We start from the raw sequence: 23,239 nt of genomic DNA on the forward strand, positions 1-23,239 counted from the left end.
GTGGGCTGCAATCCTTGGGGTTGCAAACAGTTGGACATGACTTAGCAACTAAATGAAAACAACAAAGATCTGAATAGAAAACACACCAAAGCAAATATGCAGATGGAAAATGAGCATATGAAAAGATACTCAGTATCATATGCCATGAAGGAATTAAAAACTGAAACACAGCGGAGATATCACAGCACATCTATTAGAATGACTATAATCCAAAACACTAACAACACCAAATGCTAGCAAGAGTGGGGAGCAATGGTAACTCTTATTTATTGCTGTTAGGAATACAAAATGGTACAGCCCCTTTAGAAGAGAGTCTGGCTGTTTTTTACAATCTAAATATACTCTTACTATATAATGCAGCAGTTGTGCCCCTGGAAATATACAATGGAATGATTTTTTGAGCTGAAATAAATGTGCTTCAAGCCATGAAAAGATATGGAAGATTCATAGGTACATTACTAAGTAATTAAAACCAGTCTGAAAAGGTACATAGTGTATGATATCAACTATAAAACATTTGGGAAAAGGCAAAGCTGTAGAAACAGAAAAAGGGTTAGTGGTAGTCAGAGATTGGCTGCGAGGGAGGGAGGGATAAATAGGCAGGGCACAGAGGGTTTTTAGAATAGTAAAACTACTTTGATACTATATTGGTGTACACATGTTAAACATTTGTCCAAACCCACAGAATGTACAAAACTAACAGTGAACCCTGTTGTGAACTGTGGACTTTGGGTGATGATATGTCAATGTAAGTTCATCAACAGTAACAAATGTACCACTCCAGTGTGGAATTTTGATATTGAAGAAGGCTATGCATATGTAGGGAAAACAGGGTGGGTATATAGAAATCTCTATAATTTCTATAATTATATTGAATTATCTCTATAATTTCTAAATCTCTATAATTTACTATGCTGTGAACTCAAAACTGCTGCATACAATAGAGTGTATTAAAAATTTCACATTTTTTGTTTTTCATCTTCTATAAAGCCACACAGTTCAGAAAATGCAGTTACATAGGGAATTAATATATATATATGCATATGTACACATATTATAGTTTTTCTAGGCATTTATTGTGTGCTAAGTCACTTCGGTCTTGTCTGACTCTTTGCAACTCTATGGACTATAGCCTGCCAGGCTTCTCTGTCCATGGGATTTGCCAGGCAAGAATACTGGAATGGGTTGCCATTCCCTTCTCCAGGGGATATTTCTCCTTTTTTTTTTGGATTAAGGTTTTATTATTACAATTTTTTAAAAAAATTTTTATTTTTACTTTATTTTACTTTACAATACTGTATTGGTTTTGCCATACATTGACATGAATCCACCATGGGTGTACATGCGATCCCAAACATGAACTGACCCAGGGATCGAACCCACATCTCTTATGTCTCCTGCATTGGCAGGTGGGTTCTTAACCATTAGCACCACCTGGAAAGTACTTATTAGGTTAATGCAAAAGTAATTGCAGTTTTGAATTGCTGAACTTTGCCTTTTGTTATTGGAATACATTCGTAAATAAATACGGTTATGTTATACATCATTTTAATGCACATTTCTTGCTTTATTTATTTATTTTCTGCTAATAACTTATTAGTTGCTGTTTATTTTATATTTATTTTAGACTAAGGAAATGAAGTTAGACAAAAAGCAAATTTGAGCAGTTTTCTTATTTTATTTGAGTTCAAATGGATCATAAAGCAGCAGATACAACTCACAACATTAATAACGCATTTGGCCCAGAAACTGCTAGTGAATGTACAGTGCCGTGGTGGTTCAAGAAGTTTTTGCAAAGGAGATGAGAGACTTGAAGATGAGGAGCATTGTGGCCAGCCATTGGAAGTTGACAGTGACCAACTGAAAGGATCATTGAAGTTGAGCCTCTTATAACTACAAGAGAAGATGCCAAAGAACCCAGCATTTGAAGCAAATTGAAAAGGTAAAAAAGTTCAGTAAGTGGGTGCCTCATGAGCTGACAGAAACCTCAAAAAAATTATCAGTTTGTCTTCTCCTATTCTACGCAAAAACAATAAACCATTTCTAGATCAGAATATGACATGTGATAAAAAGTGGATTTTTGATAACCAGCAATGACCAGCTCAGTGATTGGACTAAAAAGCTCCAAAGCACTTCCCGAAGCCAAACTTGCATCAAATTCACGCATGGTCACTGCTGGGTCATCTGCTGCAAGTCTGATCAACTACAGCTTTCTGAACCCCAGGGAAACCTTTCCATCTGAAAAGTATGCTCTGCAGATCAGTGAGATACACTGAAAACTGCAACCCCTGTGGATGGCATTGGTCAATAGTATGGGCCCAATTCTTCTCCATGACAATGCCCGACTGCACATAGCACAACCAATGCTTCAAAAGTTGATCGAATAGGGCTGTGAAGTTTTACCTTCTCCACCATATTAACCAGATGTCTCACCAATCGATGACCACTTCTTCAAGCATCTTGGCAACTCTTTGCAGGGAAAATGCTTCCACAAACGGCAGGATGCAGAAAATGCTTTGCAAGAGTGTCAAATCCTGAAACACAGATTTTTATCCTACAGGAATAAATAAATTTATTTCACATTGGTAGAAATGTATTGATTGTAATGGTTCCTATTGTGATTAATAAAAATGTGTTTGAGCCTTGTTATAATGATTTAAACTTCACATGGACATCACCAGATGATCAACACCTAAATCAGACTGATTATATTCTTTGTAGCCAAAGGTGGAGAAGCTCTATACACTCAGCAAAAACAAGACTGGGAGCTGACTGTGGCTCGGATCATGAACTCCTTATTGCCAAATTCAGACATAAATTGAAGAAAGTAGGGAAAACCACTAGACCATTCAGGTATGACCTAAATCAAATCCCTTATGATTATACAGTGGAAGTGAGAAATAGATTTAAGGGACTAGATCTGATAGATAGAGTGCCTGATAAACTATGGAATGAGGTTTGTGACATTGTACAGGAGACAAGGATCAAGACCATCCCCATGGAAAAGAAATGCAAAAAAGCAAAATGGCTGTCTGGGGAGGCCTTACAAATAGCTGTGAAAAGAAGAGAAGTGAAAAGCAAAAGAGAAAGGGAAAGATATAAGCATCTGAATGCAGAATTCCAAAGAATAACAAGAAGAGATAAGAAAGCTTTCCTCAGTGATCAGTGCAAAGAAATAGAGGAAAACAACAGAATGTGAAAGACTAGAGATCTCTTCAAGAAAATTACAGATACCAAGGGAATATTTCATGCAAAGATGGGCTCAATAAAAGACAGAAATGGTATGGATCTAAAAGAAACAGAAGATATTTAAAAGAGGCGGCAAGAATACACAGAAGCACTGTACAAAAAATATCTTCATGACCAAGATAATCATGATAGTGTGATCACTCACCTAGAGCAAGATATCCTGGAATGTGAAGTCAAGTGGGCCTTAGAAAGCATCACTATGAACAAAGCTAGTGGAGGTGATGGAATTCCAGTAGAGCTATTTCAAATCCTGAAAGATGATGCTGTGAAAATGCTGCACTCAATATGCCAGCACATTTGGAAAACTCAGCAGTGGCCACAGGACTGGAAAAGGTCAGTTTTCATTCCAATTGCAAAGAAAGGCAATGCCAAGGAATGCTTAAACTACCGCACAATTGTACTAATCTCACACGTTAGTAAAGTAATGCTCAAAATTCTCCAAGCCAGGCTTCAGCAATACATGAACCGAGAACTTCCAGATGTTCAAGCTGGTTTTAGAAAGACAGAGGAACCAGAAACCAAATTGCCAACATCCGCTGGATCATTGAAAAAGCAAGAGAGTTCCAGAAAAACATCGATTTCTGCTTTATTGACTATGCCAAAACCTTGTGTAGCTCACAATAAACTGTGGGAAATTCTGAAAGAGATGGAAATACCAGACCACCTGACCTGCCTCTTGAGAAACCTCTATGCAGGTCAGGAAGCAATAGTTAGAACTGGACATGGAGCAATAGACTGGTTCCAAATAGGAAAAGGAGTACGTCAAGGCTATATACTGTCACCCTGCTTATTTAACTTATATGCAGAGTACATCATGAGAAACGCTGGACTGGAAGAAGCACGAGCTGGAATCAAGATTGCCAGGAGAAATATCAATTACCTCAGATAGGAAGATGACACCAGCCTTATGGCAGAAAGTGAAGAGGAGCTAAAAAGCCTCTCGGTGAAAGTGAAAGAGGAGAGTGAAAAAGTTGGCGTAAAGCTCAACATTCAGAAAATGAAGATCATGGCATCTGGTTCCATCACTTCATGGCAAATAGATGGGGAAACAGTGGAAACAGTGTCAGACTTTATATTTTTGGGCTCCAAAATCACTGCAGATGGTGACTACAGCCATGAAATTAAAAGACACTTACTCCTTGGAAGGAAAATTATGACCAACCTAGATAGCAGATTAAAAAGCAGAGACATTACTTTGCCAACAAAGGTCTGTCTAGTCAAGGCTATGGTTTTTCAAGTGATCATGTATGGATGTGAGAGTTGGACTGTGAAGAAAGCTGAGCACCGAAGAATTAATGCTTTTGAACTGTGGTGTTGGAGAAGACTCTTGAGAGTCCCTTGGACTGCAAGGAGATTCAACCAGTCCACTTGAAGGAGATCAGTCCTGGGTGTTCTTTGGAAGGACTGATGCTAAAGCTGAAACTCCAGTACTTTGGCCACCTCATGCGAAGAGTTGACTCATTGGAAAAGACTCTGATGCTGGGAGGGATTGGGGGCAGGAGGAGAAGGGGATGACAGCGGATGAGATGGCTGGATGGCATCACCAACTCGATGGACGAGTTTGGGTGAACTCCGGGAGTTGATGATGGATAAGGATGCCTGGCGTGCTGTGATTCATGGGGTCGCAAAGAGTTGGACACGACTGAGCAACTAAACTGAACTGAACTGAATGTCAGCCAAACTAGTACATATTTAGTAAGTGTTAAATTAATGTCTTTTTTGGTTAATACATACAAAATTACACATTTAGTACTATATGGAGAGGGAAATGGCAACCCACTCCAGTCTTCTTGCTTGGAAAATCCCAGGGACAGGGGAGCCTGGTGGGCTGCTGTCTATGGGATCACACAGAGTCAGACATGACTGAAGTAACTTAGCAGCAGCAGTAGCAGAAATAGGAAATAGAAAATAAGAATGAATTTTTCTGTGAGTTCATACTACTGAACTGGCTTGCAATTTTAACAAAATATCTCAACTAACATTAATATTGAAATACAGTGAACAGTATTTCAAACGTCCATTTTTAGAAAGTTCCAGACAAAAAGGTCCACAGCCTGAAACAGATGCAATTGAAATAACCCTCTCTTTCAGATGTGCACTTGTAGATATAATTTTCTAGAAAAATATCATTGAAAAGTAACCATGTAGTGAGAGGCAATATTTTTATTAGTAAAGGATACTTCATTTTAAGCCAGTCTTTAGTAACAATCACAAGAGAAAGATATATTTGAATAAATATAGCATATTTGGCAAAATAAACTATCTGGTCCAGGTTATGATATTTTTTTCTGGAAAGTGACTATAGACTTTATTAATCTATACAATGCAAATAAATCTCCATTAAGTCACATTATTGGTATTTTTTGCTGTAAATATTTCTGCTTTTTGTAATATTTTGATCTTGTTCCCACTAAAAACAGAGGGAGTATCTCACTCAGATTTTTGTCTCTGTTCTATTTTTTTCTCTTTTAGCTCAGTAAATGTAGCTTCAAATGTTACATTTCCTTGCTAGCTCAGGTGTAACATAGAGATTTTGTAGGTAAACTTCCCCTCCTTTAGTCCACCGCTGCCGTAGAAGTCACACACCCTTCTTTCATTCACCAGCTGACCAGTGTCTTCTCCAAGTCTTTCTCCAGTCCTACTTTCTTTCTTTTTTTTTTTTTTTATTATTTTTTTGCTCTTTATTTTTTATTTATTTATTTTTTTCTTTACAATACTGTATTGGTTTTGCCATACATTGACATGAATCCACCACGGGTGTACATGAGTTCCCAATCCTGAACCCTCCTCCCACCACACTCCCCATATCATCTCTCTGGGTCAACCCAGTGCACCAGCCCCAAGCATCCTGTATCCTGTATCAAACCTAAAATTATAATTGCATTTATTTATTTATTTTTGGCTGTGCTGAGTTTTTGTTGCTGTGTTGACTTTTCTCTAGTTGTGGTGACGGGGGGCTACTCTCTAGTTGCCGGGCTCAGGTTTCTCATTGCGTGGTTTCTCTTGTTGGGCTTCAATAGTTGCAGCTCCAGGCTCTGGAGCACAGGCTCAATAGTTATGGTGCAGGGGCTTAGTTGCTTCATGCCATGTGGTATCTATCTGGATCAGAGAGCAAACCTAAACCCGTGTCTCCTTCATTGGCAGGCAGATTCTTTACTCTTGAGGCACCAAGGAAGTCCCAGCCCTACTTTCTTAAACAGCCTTCTCCTTTATCAGCCCCTCCTTCCACCTATTTTACCACTCCCCCTAAGGCACAATCTTCATATTTCATAAACATGAAATTCAAAAGATATATCTGTCTGTGATTTTGCTGCTTCTACCAACCTTAAGATGGTACATTGAATATGGTATAAAAAGATCAAAGTGAATTTATTTACTTTATTGTTCTTTCAAAATAGGTCTGCTGCTAGCAGGTCTCTGGGTATGCATACAAACTTCATATAGCTATAAAAGGAAAGAAGCAAATGCCAGCCACATAGCACCAAGCTGAGACACCAAATGTTAAGCAGAGATAATGAAGGGGCTGAGCTTGGAAGTTATCTGTGAGACTCAGTAGTGACTGCTATTTGGAATATCAAACATTCTTGGGAAGCATTGTAGGCTTCCCAAGTAATAGAGAAGATTGACATCAGGCTCCATGTTGTAGTCATACTATAGCCAATAATTTAAGGATGAGATGATACAAGGAAAAAGCATTTCATACTGTCCATCAAACAAAGGAATAGAGTGGTAATACTTCAATGCTCTCCCCCTTTAAGGCAAATAAATTAATAATATAATAACAACTTGAATAAAATATAATAAATGCAGCAGTTAGTCAAGGAAAGGATGGTGCTCCTGTTAACTGTGATCTAAGTTCACCAATGGACCAAATCCTACTGGCTTCCCTGTAAAATATTTCAGAGAAGTTCTGTTTCAGGATGAAAGGGCTTGTGTGCATTGTTCCAAGTAAACCCTCTGACACTGGAGTTGAAGTGCAATTTGCTACATCTGAGAGATTTTTGGTGACTTACCAAGAAATTTCCCGTGTGGACCAGTTTGCCATTAATTTTGAAACTGTAGGTCCCATCTTGGGGAACACCACCCTCTGGGTCAGCTACTATGTGTCCTGTGACATCAGGAATTACAGATTAAGTGCTAATGCCCCTTCCCTTTCACCAGTTGTAGTTCATAGGGAAAGCTGAAGAAAAGGGAAAGAGTCAGAATATCTAGCTGTCCCATGGTCCTCAAGCCTCTGTCACAACTTCTATATTCAGTCCTGGCAAAAGGGTTTGAAAATGAGTTTTCCAGTTATTTACCTGAAATTTCTTCCTTGTTCACAAGATAGGCTCCCATCCTCATCCTTGTGTTTCTAAATACTTTTGTAAGATTTGTGATCATTTTGGCATTTTGAAATCAATTTTCCTAAATTAGAATTCAAATGACTTATAAATTCCCCAGCAATTTTATTTTGTAGATAGACAGGGACATTTTATTTTATTAAAATGTTAATGGCTCTTTAGTGATTTAAAGTAATGGGCCAGGCTGATAATACACCATTATGTACTAAGCATCAGAAAAATGTCTATAAAAATTTTGCTGTATTTTTTCTCTATGACTTTCTTTTTTTATATTCAGTTAATCCTAAATGCAAAGGCCTTTGAAAAACAAAGGATTAAAAATTAATTTTTCTTGGCTAACTCCATGGTAGCTGACAAGAAATATTTCAAATTAGTTCATTCTAAATAATTTATATCTTTACACCAAAACATCCAAAACTCAGTTGTATGAATCTTCCTAAGACACAATTGCTTACTAATAGCTGAGCCTTTGGTACCTTTCCAAAGTGCTGTGCTGTGCTGTGCTAAGTCGCTTCAGTCATGTGCGACTCTGTGCAACTCTATGGACTATAGCCTGCCAGGCTCCTCCTCCATCCATGGGTTCTCCAGACAAGAATACTGGAATGAGTGCCTGTGTCCTCTTCCAGGAGACCTTCCGGACCCAGGGATCGAACTCACATTTCTTATTTCTCTTACATTGGCAGGCAGGTTCTTTACCACTAGCACCACCTAGGAAGCCCCACCTTTTCAAGGTGAACAGGCCTAAAAGTAAAATTCAGCAAACATTTGTAGAGGACTTCCTAAACTTAAGTCAACAGTAAGCATTATGGGATTCAAAGATAAAAAGTAAGTGATGAATCCTGTTTTCAAGGAATATGCACTATTCAGTGTGATGCAGTATAGAATGAGGTAGGCAGAATAGTTAAAGCATAAACAAAAGTGCTCAGAAAAACTAGAGGGAATAATCAGTGAGAAAAGAGAGCTCAATTGAATAAATGCTAATTGTCCTGGACTCTAAACAATGAATTGAAATTAAGTAAGCAAAGAAGAGAATAATTCATTATAGACACAAGTTTGTATGAAGATAAGAAAGTAATCCATTATGGGCAAAATAAGATCAAAACTAGTCTTATGATGAACATGGCTTTACTCCCACTATTAAGTGTTATTAAGAGTCTAACATAGATTAGACACTCCCATCTCTCATTTCAACTTTTTCTGTAAAACACATTTTACACTGTAACATACTCGATAACTTACATGTTCATATTCATCATCTAACTCTCAGTAATAGAATTGCTAGCCATCCACACATACACACTCCACACAAATACTTTCTATTCTTGCTTGACTTAGTACTTTAAAAACTACATTTCCATCCACCCTTATAATTAGGTGTGTCCATGAGAATGAATTCTAGTCATAGCCACTGTTGGAAAAAAAAAAAAGACCCAGGGAAATATTTTTGTGGGGCCCTAATCTATTTAAACAATTTGACTAAAAGTGTGTTATTGGCACACTTTTTGGCAATGGGTTTGCCACCAGGACACAGGTGTCATGAAAAACACTGTTAAACCTAAGCAAAGATGGGAAAGGAAAACCCACAACAACATCGTTGTCATTGGGCATGTAGATTCAGGGAAGTCTACCACAACTAGCCATCTGATCTACAAATGTGGCGGGATCAACAAGAGAACAATTGAAAACTTCAAGAAGGAGGCTGCCAAGATGGGAAAGGGCTCCTTCAGGTATGCCTGGGTCCTGGACAAACTGAAAGCTGAATGTGAGCATGGTATCACCATTGATATCTCCCTGTGGAAATTTGAGGACAGCAAGTACTGTGTTACTATCATTTATGCCCCAGGACAGAGAGATTTTATTAAAAATTTGATTACGGGCACATCCCAGGCTGATTGTGCTGTACTAATTGTTGCTGCTGGTGTTGGTGCATTTGAAGCCGGTATTTCCAAGAACCAGCAGACCCGTGAGCATGTCCTTCTGGCTTACACTCTGGGTGTAAAACAGCTAATTGTTGGAGTTAACAAAATGGATTCCACTGAGCTGCTCTACAGCCAGAAGAGATATGAGGAAACTGTTAAGGAAGTCAGCACCTATATTAAGAAAATTGGCTACAATCCCAACACAGTAGCATTTGTGCCAGTTTCTGGCTGGAATCGTGACAACATGCTAGAGCCAAGTGCTAACATGCCATGGTTCAAGAGATGGAAAGTCACCCATAAAAATGTCAATGCCAGTGGAATCATTCTGCTTGAAACTCTGGGTTGCCTCCTGCCACCAATTCACCCAACTGACAAACCCTTGTGTTTGCCACTCCAGGATGTCTATAAAATTGGTGGTATTGGTACTGTCCCTGTGGGTCGAGTGGAGATTGGTGTCCTCAAACCTGGCATGGTGGCCATCTTTGCTCCAGTCAATGTATCAACTGAAGTGAAGTCTGTAGAAATGCACCATGAAGCACTGAGTGAAGCCCTTCCTGGGGACAATCTGGGCTTCAATGTCAAGAATGTATCTGTCAAAGATGGTCATCGTGGTAATGTGGCTGCTGACACCAAAAATGACCCACCCATGGAAGCTGCTGGCTTCACAGCTCAGGTGATTGTTTGGAACCATCCAGGCCAAATCAGCACTGGATATGCACCTGTGCTGGACTGTCACACAGCTCTCATTGCTTGCAAGTTTGCTGAGCTGAAGGAGAAGATTGATTGTCATTCTGGCAAAAAGCTGAAAGATGGCCCTAAATTCTTGAAATCTGGTGATGCTGCCATTGTTGATATGGTTCTTGGCAAGCCCATGTGTGTCAAGAGCTTCTCTGACTATCCTCCCGTGGGCTGTTTTGCTGTGTGTGACATGAGACAGACAGGCACTGTGGGTGTCATCAAAGCTGTGGATAAGAAGGCAGCTGGAGTTGGCAAGGTCACTAAGTCTGCCCAGAAAGCTCAGAAAGCTAAATGAATATTATCCCCAATACCTGCCACTCCAGTCTTAATCAGTGGTGGAAGAACAGTCTCAGAACTGCTTGTCTCAAACGGCCATTTAAGTTTAATTGTAAAAGACTGGTTAATGATCACAATGCACCGTAAAACCTTCAGAAGGAAAGGAGAATGTTTTGTGGACCATATGTTTTGTGTGTGGCAGTTGAAGTTATTAGTTTTTAAAATCAGTACTTTTTAATGAAAACAACTTGACCAAAAATCTGTCACAGAATTTGAGACCCATTTAAAAAAAGTTTAATGAGCCAAAGAAAAAGTGTGTTATTGAATCCATGGGCCTATGTGAGATATGATAATTTATCAGTGAAAACTTAGAATAATAAGTAGAGCATAGTTACTTCTGAGTTGGTTTATTGTCCAATAAGTGCATGGAAAGAATCTCTACAGGGTCCAGGTACCACCTACTCTTGCTCAGATTAAGAGGCCCTTCTGGGCTCTTTATGGTCAAATGTGACATTCCTGACTAATTTCTTGTCTGATATTGTGAGAAAAAATTAGCAGCAGTATGATCCATGGCTTTATAGAACCTATTTGTATTTTAAACCATATATATTCCTCTTGCATCTGATTTTTCTAACTCCATTTGTTTAATGCCTATTACATCTTTACTCTAGTTCAGTTCAGTCGCTCAGCCATGCCCATCACTTTGCAACCCCATGGACTGCAGCACACCAGGCTTGCCTGTCCATCACCAACTCTCAGAGTTTGCTCAAACTCATGTCCATCGAGTCAGTGATGCTATCCAACCATCTCATCTTCAGTTGTCCCCTTCTCCTCCTGCCTTCAATCTTTCTCAGCAACAGGGTCTTTTCCAACGAGTCAGTTCTTTGCATCGGGTGGCCAAATATTGGAGCTTCAGCTTCAGCATCGGTCTTTACTCACAACACTGCATTATCCATCATGCTGTGGGAGACTGTGGCCATGGTAAGTCACTTCAGTCATGTCCGACTCTTTGTGACCCCATGGGCTATAGCCCTCCAGGCTCCTCTGTCCATGGAGATTCTCCAGGCAAGAATACTGGAGTGGGTGGCCATGTCCTCCTCCAAGGAATCTCCCCAAACCAGTAATTGAACTCGTGTCTCTTGCATCTGCTGCATTGGAAGGCATGTTCTTGACCACTTGCATCATCTGCTAAGCCCTGTTAGAGACTACCAGCTTTCAGTGACTTTCTCAGAAATTCTTATTATGTTTCATTGGTGATGACAACAAATGCAAGCCTTATCCAGGGAATGTAGACTAGTATGAAAGATAATTCATTTTCTGATCATTTTAAAGTTACCATTTGGAAAGGACAATAGTACATCTTCTAACCATACCTTCTCTTAAACCCTTTAAATCATAATCACTATATTCCTGGAGTATGATCTCTTAGAATGTTGAGTACATCACTAGCTTCCATATACTGTCACCAGTGGAGAGGATAGATAAGGGACCAATGGGTGGAGCAAGAAAAGAAGCTACGTCTATCTAAGAAATGTCCATCTGGCAGGGCTTAAGACTGACTTGGATGAGCATAATGCCACAATGTCTATTGGAGGCAAGAAGACAACAATCATAGGAACAAAATTGTCATTGTGGAAAAAAAATCTCAAAATCATTTGAAAGACATAGGTGTAGGGACTCCTAAGGGTTAGCCTGACATGTGGTACTAGGTACCATCAGAACAAAAGACACCTTCTTCTACTACTCACCACCTGTGGATGCTGCAGACAAGCGTCAGCACCGTAGTCACAGTGTGGACCAATGACAGCTGATGCATGGGCTCGTATGTTGTGGTTCAAGCCCAGCTGTTGGTGCTAGCTATAGGTGGTCTAGATCTCTAACTCAGCATATGTCTAATCTGAGTGACATTCAGCCAGCATCAGTATGCTAGCTAATTTAAACACCTTAATTTTAGGCGACCCTGCAAAGAAATACCACAAGAACTAATGCGAATGATTTGCTCATCAGGCTGCCTTCCTGAAACTAAAACCTGGGCACTGGATTTGGAATGATCTCATAGACTTAAGTTCTGGAGCTTTTTGCAGCATCTAGTTTTCCTTGCACATGAGGTAGAGGATCCCAGGATGACCCAAGGTGAGAACTGGAGATGAAAGTTCACAGAGGACCTAGTCTAGGTATACTTAGACATCAAAGTCTATATATGTCTATATACTTAGGCAGGACTTCTGGCCAGTTCCATGCCAGTCCCAGGCAACCAGGGGCCTTATATAATTAGGAAGAAGGCACCCTAGAGCATGGGCCCCATGGGGTGCAGGGCTTGAGACAGAGGCCCTACATGCTCTTGTCTAAGGGCAATACTTATTCTATCCAATGGAATAGCAGCAGAAGTAAAGAATACTGCTTCTGATTTTAGAATATAAAGACATACAAAGATTCCACATTTATTTATTTTCCTTTGCTTACTGGATACTGTATCCCAGCAATATCTTAAACCCACATGTTGAATGGACATGTTCAGCAAAGTAACCCTACCTCCACCTTGAACCCAGAGTAACTCTTTTGACAAATTATCTGTATTAGATATTTTGTTTGAGTCATTATATATTTGGGGATGTGTTAGCTACTCTAGCTAATATAATTACTCCATAAAGTGAAAACTCAAGAATGGTTGGGACTTTTTCTAATTTGTTCCTGTTTTATTTCTAGTGTCTGGAAAAATGTCAGACATGATAGTGATCTGTTATGACTGATATTAGGAATAGTCTTCAATAAATGATTCACTTGAGAAAATAAATCAGCTATTTAGTGGAATACAGTTCTAGGAGCTAAGTGATAGGAAAGGGGCTACATAAAGAAACAGGAGGAAGCTACAAATTATTGTGTACTTGGATGTTTAGTGCTTATTCTAAAGTCATCAGTTAAGAAGCTTTAGGCTACAGGTGACTTTCAGAACAAAGTTGAGAAGTATATCCATGTGCCTTATTCCATGGTCACAGGAATTGTGCTATTGAGGATCCCAATGAAAGGGCTCAATGATTAGAACTGAGGGGGATGCAAAGTCAAGAGCTGGTGCAGACAGTTTGTAACTGTTTTATCACAACCTGAAGCACCTTAAGTGTTTGTGTAAAATACATGCATTTCCAGAATGCACGGGTCTCACTAAATGAGTGATCTGAAATTTTATTTAAGGGAATCTATATTGGATTACCATTATGGACAAGCTTTGTAGTTCATTCAGCTCAGTTCAGTTCAGTTGCACAGTCATGTCTGACTCTCTGTGAGCCCATGGACTGCAGCACACCAGGCTTCCCTGTCCATCACCAACACCTGGAGCCTACTCAAACTCATGTCTATTGTGTCAGTGATGAAATCCAACCATCTCATCCTCTGTTGTCCCCTTCTCCTCTCACCTTCAACCTTTCTCAGCATCAGGGTCTTTTCAAATGGGTCAGTTCTTCGCATCAAGTGGCCAAGTATTGGAGTTTCAGCTTCAGCATCAGTCCTTCCAATGAATATTCAGGACTGCTTTCCTTTAGGACTGGCTGGTTGGATCTCCTTGCAGTCCAAGGGACTTTCAAGAGTCTTCTCCAAAATCACAGTTCAAAAGAATTAATTCTTCGGTGCTCAGATTTCTTTATAGTCCAACTCACACATCCATAGGTGACTACTGGAAAAACCATAGTTTTGACTAGATGGACCTTTTCTGGTAAAGTAATGTCTCTGCTTTTTAATATTCTGTCTAGGTTGGTCATAAGCTTTCTTTCAAGGAGCAAGCACCTTTTAATTTCATGGCTGCAGTCACCATCTGTAGTGATTTTGGAGCCCCCCAAAATAAAGGCAGCCACTGTTTCCACTGTTTCCCCATCTATTTGCCATCAAGTGATAGGACCAGATGCCATGATCTTAGTTTTCTGAATGTTGAGTTTTAAGCCAACTTTTTCACTCTCTTCTTTCACTTTCATCAAGAGGCTCTTTAGTTCTTCACTTTCTGCCATAAGGGTGGTATCATCTGAGTATCTGTAATTGCTAATAAATAAGTAAGAATATTGGCATATAGAGGACAGAGTGGATAGATGGGCTCTATAGAAACAGCAGTTGTAGTACGAGCACAGGCTCATGACTCAGGCCTTAGTTTTATTTTTATTTCAAACCAGATAAATAAATATCACTGACAGCCACAAAGAAGTTTGGAAGCACAGAATGATGGTGACTATCTAATAGTAACTAGATGACTGTCTTATAATCATTGGATGACTTTCTAATTGTGATTGGGGAAGGCAGAATAGGACTCTTGGAGGGCACAGCAGAACCTTGTGCAACAGGACCCTGGAGAAAGGAACAGTGACCCCCACAGGAGACTTGCCTGTGGGTGTCTGGGAGTCTCCAGCGAAGATGTGGGTCCATGGTGACCTGCTGCAGGGTTGGGGGCATGGACTGTAGCAGTACATGCATGGGATCTTTTGAGGGAGGTCACCATTATCTTCATCACCTCCACCATAGTTTGGCCCTAGGTAAATAGCACGGAGATAACACAGCTCCACCCATCAACAGAAAATTGTATTAAAGATTTACAGAGCATGGCCCTGCCCATCAGAATAAGACCCAGTATCCACCCTCAGTCAGTCTATCCCATCAGGAAGCTTCCATAAGCCTCTTATCCTTCTCCATCAGAGGGCAGACAGACTGAAAACTAAAATCACGGAAAACTTATCAATCTAATCACATGGACCACAGCCTTTTCTAACAGTGAAATTATAAGCCATGCCGTGTAGGGCCACCCAAGACGGACGGATAATGGTGGAGAGGTCTAACAGAATGAGGTCCACTGGAGAAAGGAATGGCAAACCACTTCATTATTCCTGCCTTGAGAACCCCATGAACAGTATGAAAAGACAAAAAGATAGGACACTGAAATATGAACTCCCCACGTTGTTAGGTGGCCAGTATGCTACTGGAGATCAGTAGAGAAATAATTCCAGAAAGAATAATGAGATAGAGCCAAAGCCAAAACAACATCCAGTTGTAGATGTGACTGGTGATAGAAGCAAGGTCTGATGATGTAAAGAGCAATATTGCATAGGAACCTGGAATGTTAGGTGCATGAATCAAGGCAAACTGGAGGTCGTCAAACAGGAGATGGCAAGAGTGAACGTCAGCATTTCAGGAATCAGTAAACTAAAATGGACTGGGATGGGTGAATTTTCTCAGATGACCATTATATCTACTACTATGGGCAAGAATACCTTAGAAGAAATGGAGTAGCCATCATAGTCAACAAAACAGTCGGAAATGCAGTACTTGGATGCAGTCTCAAAAATGACAGAATGATCTCTATTTGTATCCAAGGCAAACCATTCAATATCACGGTAATGCAAGTTTATTCCCCGACCAGTAACGCTGAAGAAGCTGAAGTTGAACAGTTCTCAGAAGACCTACAAGACCTGCTTGAAGAAACACCCAAAAAAGATGTCCTTTTCATTATAGAGGACTGGAATGAAAAAGTAGGAAGTCAAGAACACCTGGAATAACAGGCAAATTTGGCCTTGGAGTACAGAAAGAAGCAAGGAAAAGGCTAATAGAGTTCTGCCAAGAAAAAGCACTGGTAATTTCAAACACCCTCTTCCAACAACACAGGAGAAGACTCTACACATGGACATCACCAGATGGTCAACACTGAAATCAGACTGATATTCTATGCAGCCAAAGATGGAGAAGCTCTATACACTCAGCAAAAACAAGACCGAGAGCTGACTATGGCTCAGATCATGAACTCCTTATTGCCAAATCCAGACTTAAATTGAAGAAAGTGGGGAAAACCACTAGAACATTCAGGTATGACCCAAATCAAATCCCTTATGATTATAGTGGAAGTGAGAAATCGACTTAAGGGGCTAGATCTGACAGACAAAGTGCCTGATGAAATACGGATAGAGGTTTGTGACATTGTACAGGTGACAGCGATCAAAACCATCCCCAAGAAATAGAAATGCAAAGAAGCAAAATGGCTGTCTCAGGAGGCCTTACAAATAGCTGTGAAAAGAAGAGAAGTGAAAAGCAAAGGAGAAAAGGAAAGATATAAGCATTTGAATGCAGAGTTCCAAAGAATAGCATGGAGAGATAAGAAAGCCTTCCTCAGTGACCAGTGCAAAGACATAGAAGAAAACAATAAAATGGGAAAGACTAGAAATCTCTTCAAGGACGCTAGAGATACCAAGGGACCATTTCATGCAAAGATGGGCTCAATAAAGGACATAAATGGTATGGACCTAACAGAAGCAGAAGATATTAAGAAGAGGTGGCAAGAATACACAGAATAACTGTCAAAAAAAAGATTTTTACAACTCAGATAGATCACTCACCTAGGGCCAGACATCCTGGAATGTGAAGTCAAATGGGCCTCAGGAAGCATCACTGTGAACAAATCTAGTGGAGGTGATGGAATTCCAGTTGAGCTATTTCAAATCCTAAAAGAAAAATGATTTTAAAGTGCTGCACTCAATATGCCAGAAAATTTGAAAAACTCAGCTGTGGCCACTGGACTGGAAAAGGTCAGTTTTTAAACCAATCCCAAAAGAAAGGCAATGCCAAAGAATGCTCAAACTACCGCACAATTGCACTCTTCTCATACACTAACAAAGTAATGCTTAAAAATTCTCCAAGCCAGGCTTCAGCAATACGTGAACTGTGAACTTCCAGATGTTCAGGCTGGTTTTAGAAAAGACAAAGGAACCAGAGATTAAATTGCCAACATCCACTCAATCGTGGGAAAAGCAAGAGAGTTCCAGAAAAAACATCTACTTCTGCTTTATTGACTATGCCAAAGCCTTTGACTGTGTGGATCACAACAAACTGTGGAAAATTCTGAAAGAGATGGGAATACCAGACAACCAGAGCTGCCTCTTGAGAAACGTGTATTCAGGTCAGGAAGCAACAGTTAAAACTGGACATGGAACAACAGACTGGTTCCAAATAGGAAAAGGAGTACGTCAAGGCTGTATATTGTCACCCTGCTTATTTAACTTCTATGCAGAGTACATCATGAGAAACACTGGGCTGGAGGAAGCACAGGCTGGAATCAAGATTGCTGGGAGAAATATCAATAACTTCAGATATGCAGATGACACCACCCTTACGGCAGAAAGTGAAGAAGAACTAAAAAGCCTCTTGATGAAAGTGAAAGAGGAGAGTGAGAAAGTTGGCTTAAAGCTGATCATTCAGAAAACAAAGATCATGGCATCTGGTCCCATCACTTGATGGCAAATAGATGGCAAAACAGTGGAAACAGTTGCAGACTATGTTTTAGGCTCCAAAATCACTGCAGATGGTGACTGCAGCCATGAAATTAAAAGACGCTTACTCCTTGGAAGAAAGTTATGACCAACCTAAACAGCATATTAAAAAGCATAGACATTACTTAGCCAACAAAGGTCTGTTTAGTCAAGGCTATGTTTTTTTTCCAATAGTCATGTGTGGATGTGAGAGTTGGACTATAAAGAAAGCTGAGTGCCAATGAACTGATGCTTTTGAAACGTGGTGTTGGAGAAGACTCCTGAGAGTCCCTTGGACTGAAAGGAGATCCAACCAGTCCATCCTAAAGGAAATCATTCCTGAATAGTCTTTGGAAGGACTGATGCTGAAGCTGAAACTCCAACACGTGGCCACCTGATGAGAAGAGCTGACTCATTTGAAAAGACCTTGACACTGGCAAAGTTTGAAGGTGAGAGGAGAAGGGGATGACAGAGGATGAGATGGTTGGATGACATCACTGACTCAATGGACATGAGTTTGAGTAAACTCCAGGAGTTGATGATGGACAGGGAGGCCTGGCGTGCTGCATTCCATGGGGTCACAAAAATTCGGACACAACTTTGTGACTGAACTGAACTGAAGGCTGAATAGCTGTATTGAAACCTTAAATTAAAACAAAATGAGGAAAAACTGAAAAGTAGAAGTAATTAGTCATGCAAACTTTTATTCTCATGGGTTAGTTCAGGCTGATCGCTCTTAGCTCTGTTTCTTTTCTGTCCCCTGCTTGGCCTGTCCCTATTCCTCCGTCTTATGTGTTGAGTAATAGCTGGCACAACAGTTTAACCCAGAGCAGCCTGTGCTATTTCATTTCTTCAAGTCCGAAGAATTGTGTTAAGGTTTAGAACACTCAATGATGAGCAGGAGGTGGGAGTGGTAAGGTAAAGGAAAACAAATTTTCAGTAGAATGGGGGTAGGGTCAATTTTTTCCTCATAATCTACATGTAAAATATGAAAATTACAGTCTAGAAAAGTAGAATTAGCTTTTAATAGTAGCACAGCATGGCAGTAATGAGTTTAAACTTTGAAGCCAGCTTCCCAGTTTTAAATTTCAGCTTTACTACCTACTAGTTGTGCATCTTTGGGCAAACCATTTAATTTCTCTGTCTTCAGTTTCCTGATATTTAGTATTGAGACAGCAGTAATACCTATTTTATGGAGATTGAATGAAACAATATTTAGAAAGTTCCTGGCCTAAAGCATATACTACGTAATGGCTCTATAAAATAAATTACTGTGTATAAAATTATTTTTAAAGTTCATTTAATGATTCACTCAGTATGGATGTGCGTGCTTTTCAGACTCCTTTTATCTGTTACCTTATGATTAACTCAATATTACACCTGAGAATGAGAAAGCTCCCTTTGCAGCAAGGAACTGGTCTGGCACTTACAGCTGCTAGATCAAGATGTTTTCAATCATGTAAATGATCCAGAACACCAAAACACCAACCAAGGCCACTCTAAGTTGAGTTCAGTTCAATTCAGTCGCTCAGTCGTGTCCGACTCTTTGCAATCCCATGAATAACAGCACGCCAGGCATCCCTGTCCATCACCAACTCCCGGAGCTCACTCAGACTCACATCCATTGAGTCAGTGATGTCATTCAGCCATCTCATCCTCGGTCGTCCCCTTCTCCTCCTGCCCCCAATCCTTCCCAGCATCAGAGTCTTTTCCAATGAGTCAACTCTTCGCATGAGGTGTCCAAAGTACTGGAGTTTCAGCTTTAGCATCATTCCTTGCAAAGAAATCCCAGGAGTGATCTCCTTCAAGTGGACTGGTTGGATCTCCTTGCAGTCCAAAGGACTCTCAAGAGTCTTCTCCAACATCACAGTTCAAAAGCATCAATTCTTCAGCACTCAGCCCTCTTCACAGTCCAACTCTCACATCCATACATGACCACAGGAAAAACCATAGCCTTGACTAGATGGACCTTAGTCGGCAAAGTAATGTCTCTGCTTTTGAATATGCTATCTAGGTTGGTCATAACTTTTCTTCCAACGAGTAAGCATCTTTTAATTTCATGGCTGCAATCACCATCTGCAGTGATTTTGGAGCCCCAAAAAATAAAGTCTGACACTGTTTCCACATCTATTTCCCATGAAGTGATGGAACCAGATGCCATAATCTTCGTTTTCTGAATGTTGAGCTTTAAGCCAACTTTTTCACTCTCCTCTTTTACTTTCATCAAGAGGCTTTCTAGTTCCTCTTCACTTCCTGCCATAAGACTGGTGTCATCGGCATATCTGAGGTTATTGATATTTCCCCCAGCAATCTTGATTCCAGCTTGTGTTTCTTCCAGCCCAGCATTTCTCATAATGTACTCTGCATAGAAGTTAAATAAGCAGGGTGACAATATACAGCCTTGATGTACTCCTTTTCCTATTTGGAACCAGTCTGTTGTTCCATGTCCAGTTCTAACTGTTGCTTCCTGATCTGCATACAGATTTCTCAAGAGGCAGGTCAGGTTGTCTGGTATTCCCATCTCTTTCAGAATTTTCCACAGTTTATTGTGATCCACACAGTCAAAGGCTTTGGAATAGTCAAAAGCAGAAATAGATTTTTTTCTGGAACTCTCTGAGACATTAATAAAATGACACACAAAAAGAGACCACTTTGTGATTTTATTCAAGCACCTTCTATCCCCTCCTACACATAGTACTCTCCACTTCTAAGTAAAATAAGTGCCCAGCCAATACTTTTGTTGTGGTATTGTTCAGTTGGTAAGTTGTGTTCAAGTCTTTGCAACCCCATGAATTGCAGCATACCAGGTTTTCCTGTCTTTCACTATCTCCTGAAGTTTGCTCAAATTCATGTCCATTGAGTCAATGATGCCATACAACCATCTCAAATTCTGCTGTCCTCTACTCCTTTTGCCTTTAATCTTTCCCAGCATCAGGGTCTTTTCCAATGAGTTGGCACTTTGAATCAGGTGGCCAGTATTGGAGTTCAGCTTCAGCATCAGTCCTTCCAATGAATATTCAGGACTGAGCTCCTTTAGGATGGACTGGTTGGATCTCCTTTCAGTCCAAGGGACTCTCAAGAGTCTTCTCCAACAGCACAGTTCAAAAGCATCAATTCTTCAGTACTTCGCCTTCTTTATAGTCCAACACTTATATCAACCCACATACATGACTACTGGAAAAACCATAGCTTTGACTAGATGGACCTTTGTTGGTGAAGTAATGTCTCTGTTTCTTAATATGCTGTCTAGGTTGGTCATAACTTCCTTCCAAGGAGCAAGAGTCTTTTATTTTATTCATTTTTAAAAAAAATTATTTATTTTAATTGGAGGTTAATTACTTTACAATATTGTATTGGTTTTGCCATACATCCACATGAATCTGCCACAGGTATACACGTGTTCCCGATCCTGAACCCCCCTCCCTCCTCCCTCCCCGTACCATCCCTCTGGATCGTCTCAGTGCACCAGCCCCAAGCATCCAGTATCATGCATTGAACCTGGACTGGCGATTTGTTTCATATATGATATTGTACATGTTTCAATGCCATTCTCCCAAATCATCCCACCCTCGCCCTCTCCCACAGAGTCCAAAAGACTGTTCTATACATCTGTGTCTCTTTTGCTGTCTCGCATACAGGGTTATCGTTACCATCTTTCTAAATTCCATATATATGCGTTAGCATACTGTAAGCCAACTTTTTCACTCTCCTCTTTCACTTTTATCCTTCCTTTTAGTCAAGATTAGTTAGATATGCAATCATAGAATTACCTCTGCTTCTTGACATCATTCACTCCAAAGTGAACTGCTGCTTCTTCAAAGATTCCCCTACCCCCAACAAGTCATCATCTAACAAAAGCACAAATTCCGTTGTAAGTCCTCTCAGAAACCCTCTTACTGGCACCTCATGGTACCCCATGGTGTGTGATCTGCCTCATTGGAACTTGTTCAGCTATAGGTTGATTGTTGGTTATCTTTGGCTGGAGGGCGCTGAGACATTATTTCCTATGTTGGTATTTTTATTCATGTAGAATAGCTGTGCTTTTAATACTGACACAATTCAATCTTGGCTATTTGGAGACTTTAAAAGTGTTAAGTCTCGAATCAGTTCAATTTCTACAACTGTAAAATGAATGGACAAAAGAATATCTGTAGTGGAATGCAATTCCCTAAGCTAGAAGCAGGTTTTTATGCACATTTTGCATGTAATATTATTGTCATCCATATTACATTTCTGTTCCAAGTAAGAGAGAGATTATTCATTGTTTGATTTGATGGGGTTGTTTTTTCTGAGGTGTTTTTCTCCTTTTGTTTCCTCAGATTTATGAGCCTGGCACGCTTTTCTGTCTGCTGCTGAAAAGACTATTGTGCCCATGTACACACAGTCTTGGCAAATTATTTATTTCAGACCTTTAAGAACATTCTTTTTGCACCCTCAAAAACAGGAGTTTTTCATTTCAGTCATCTGTCCCAATATTAGTAGTGATTCTATAAAGTCAGCATTCATTTTTAATAATAATAAAAAAGATAGTTATAGTTGAGGGGACTTTGACACAGATGAAGGCAGTGGTGGTGAAAATGGTCTTGGATTTTATGCCATCATCACAAAAATTTTGGTCAGGGATAAACTTCATTTTTAAATACTTAATTTTTATTTTGTCTTCTGTTTCTTTCATCCTAACCTCAAATGTCATGAAAATAAATCTATTTCAGTTTTAGCAACAATACAGTGAAATGGGAGCTAATAATTCCATTAATTCAGAGAACAACATATTTTAGTTAAAAAGAATAGTCCTTTCTCTTGAACTATCTGAATGGTTATCTGTGTTACCTTGTTGAGGAGTATAATTTATTGACAGAATTATATTATTATTTCTCCATTTTACTTTTATGACTTTAATAATTATCCCTGAGAATTTATAAGCATCTATTGCCTATTAATCTATGCCTTTTTATCTATAACAAAATTGTCTGATCTTGTCACATTACATGCATGTAATTACATATATTGTCACATTATTATGTTATAGGGCTAGATGAGACTATGAAAATGTGTGTAACTCATCCTCTTAGGTACAGAGCAAGCTTTGCTATAGCTATCCTTAAAAATAGCCTTTCCTTCAAATTCCCCAAAGAAGATGATTCTTCAACCTCTCATTCTGAAAAGAAAACTGCCTTTTAAAGAAATGACCAGAGAGACCTTGACCATACCCATAAGAACTCGACAAAGGTACACATTTATCATTTGCTTTTTTTTTTTTTCTTTATTTATTTTTTTATTTTTTATTTTTTTTAATTTTAAAATCTTTAATTCTTACATGTGTTCCCAAACATGAACCCCCCTCCCACCTCCCTCCCCATAACATCTCTGTGGGTCATCCCCATGCACCAGCCCCAAGCATGCTGTATCCTGCGTCAGACATAGACTAGCGATTCAATTCTTACATGAT

At 39.7% G+C, this 23,239-nt stretch overlaps 1 protein-coding gene across 1 annotated transcript; it reads left to right on the forward strand.

Moving 5' to 3' along the window:
- Nucleotides 1-4,289: 4,289 nt before the first annotated feature.
- LOC128053603 (elongation factor 1-alpha 1-like) lies at nucleotides 4,290-10,541 on the forward strand. Its single transcript, XM_052646111.1, has 2 exons — nucleotides 4,290-4,300; nucleotides 9,164-10,541. The coding sequence occupies exons 1-2, from the start codon at nucleotides 4,290-4,292 to the stop codon at nucleotides 10,539-10,541; spliced, it is 1,389 nt and encodes a 462-aa protein (XP_052502071.1).
- The last annotated feature ends 12,698 nt before the right edge of the window (nucleotides 10,542-23,239 follow it).

The sequence above is a fragment of the Budorcas taxicolor genome, chromosome 1 (assembly GCF_023091745.1).
Source record: "Budorcas taxicolor isolate Tak-1 chromosome 1, Takin1.1, whole genome shotgun sequence".
NCBI classification, from domain to species: Eukaryota; Metazoa; Chordata; class Mammalia; order Artiodactyla; family Bovidae; genus Budorcas; species Budorcas taxicolor.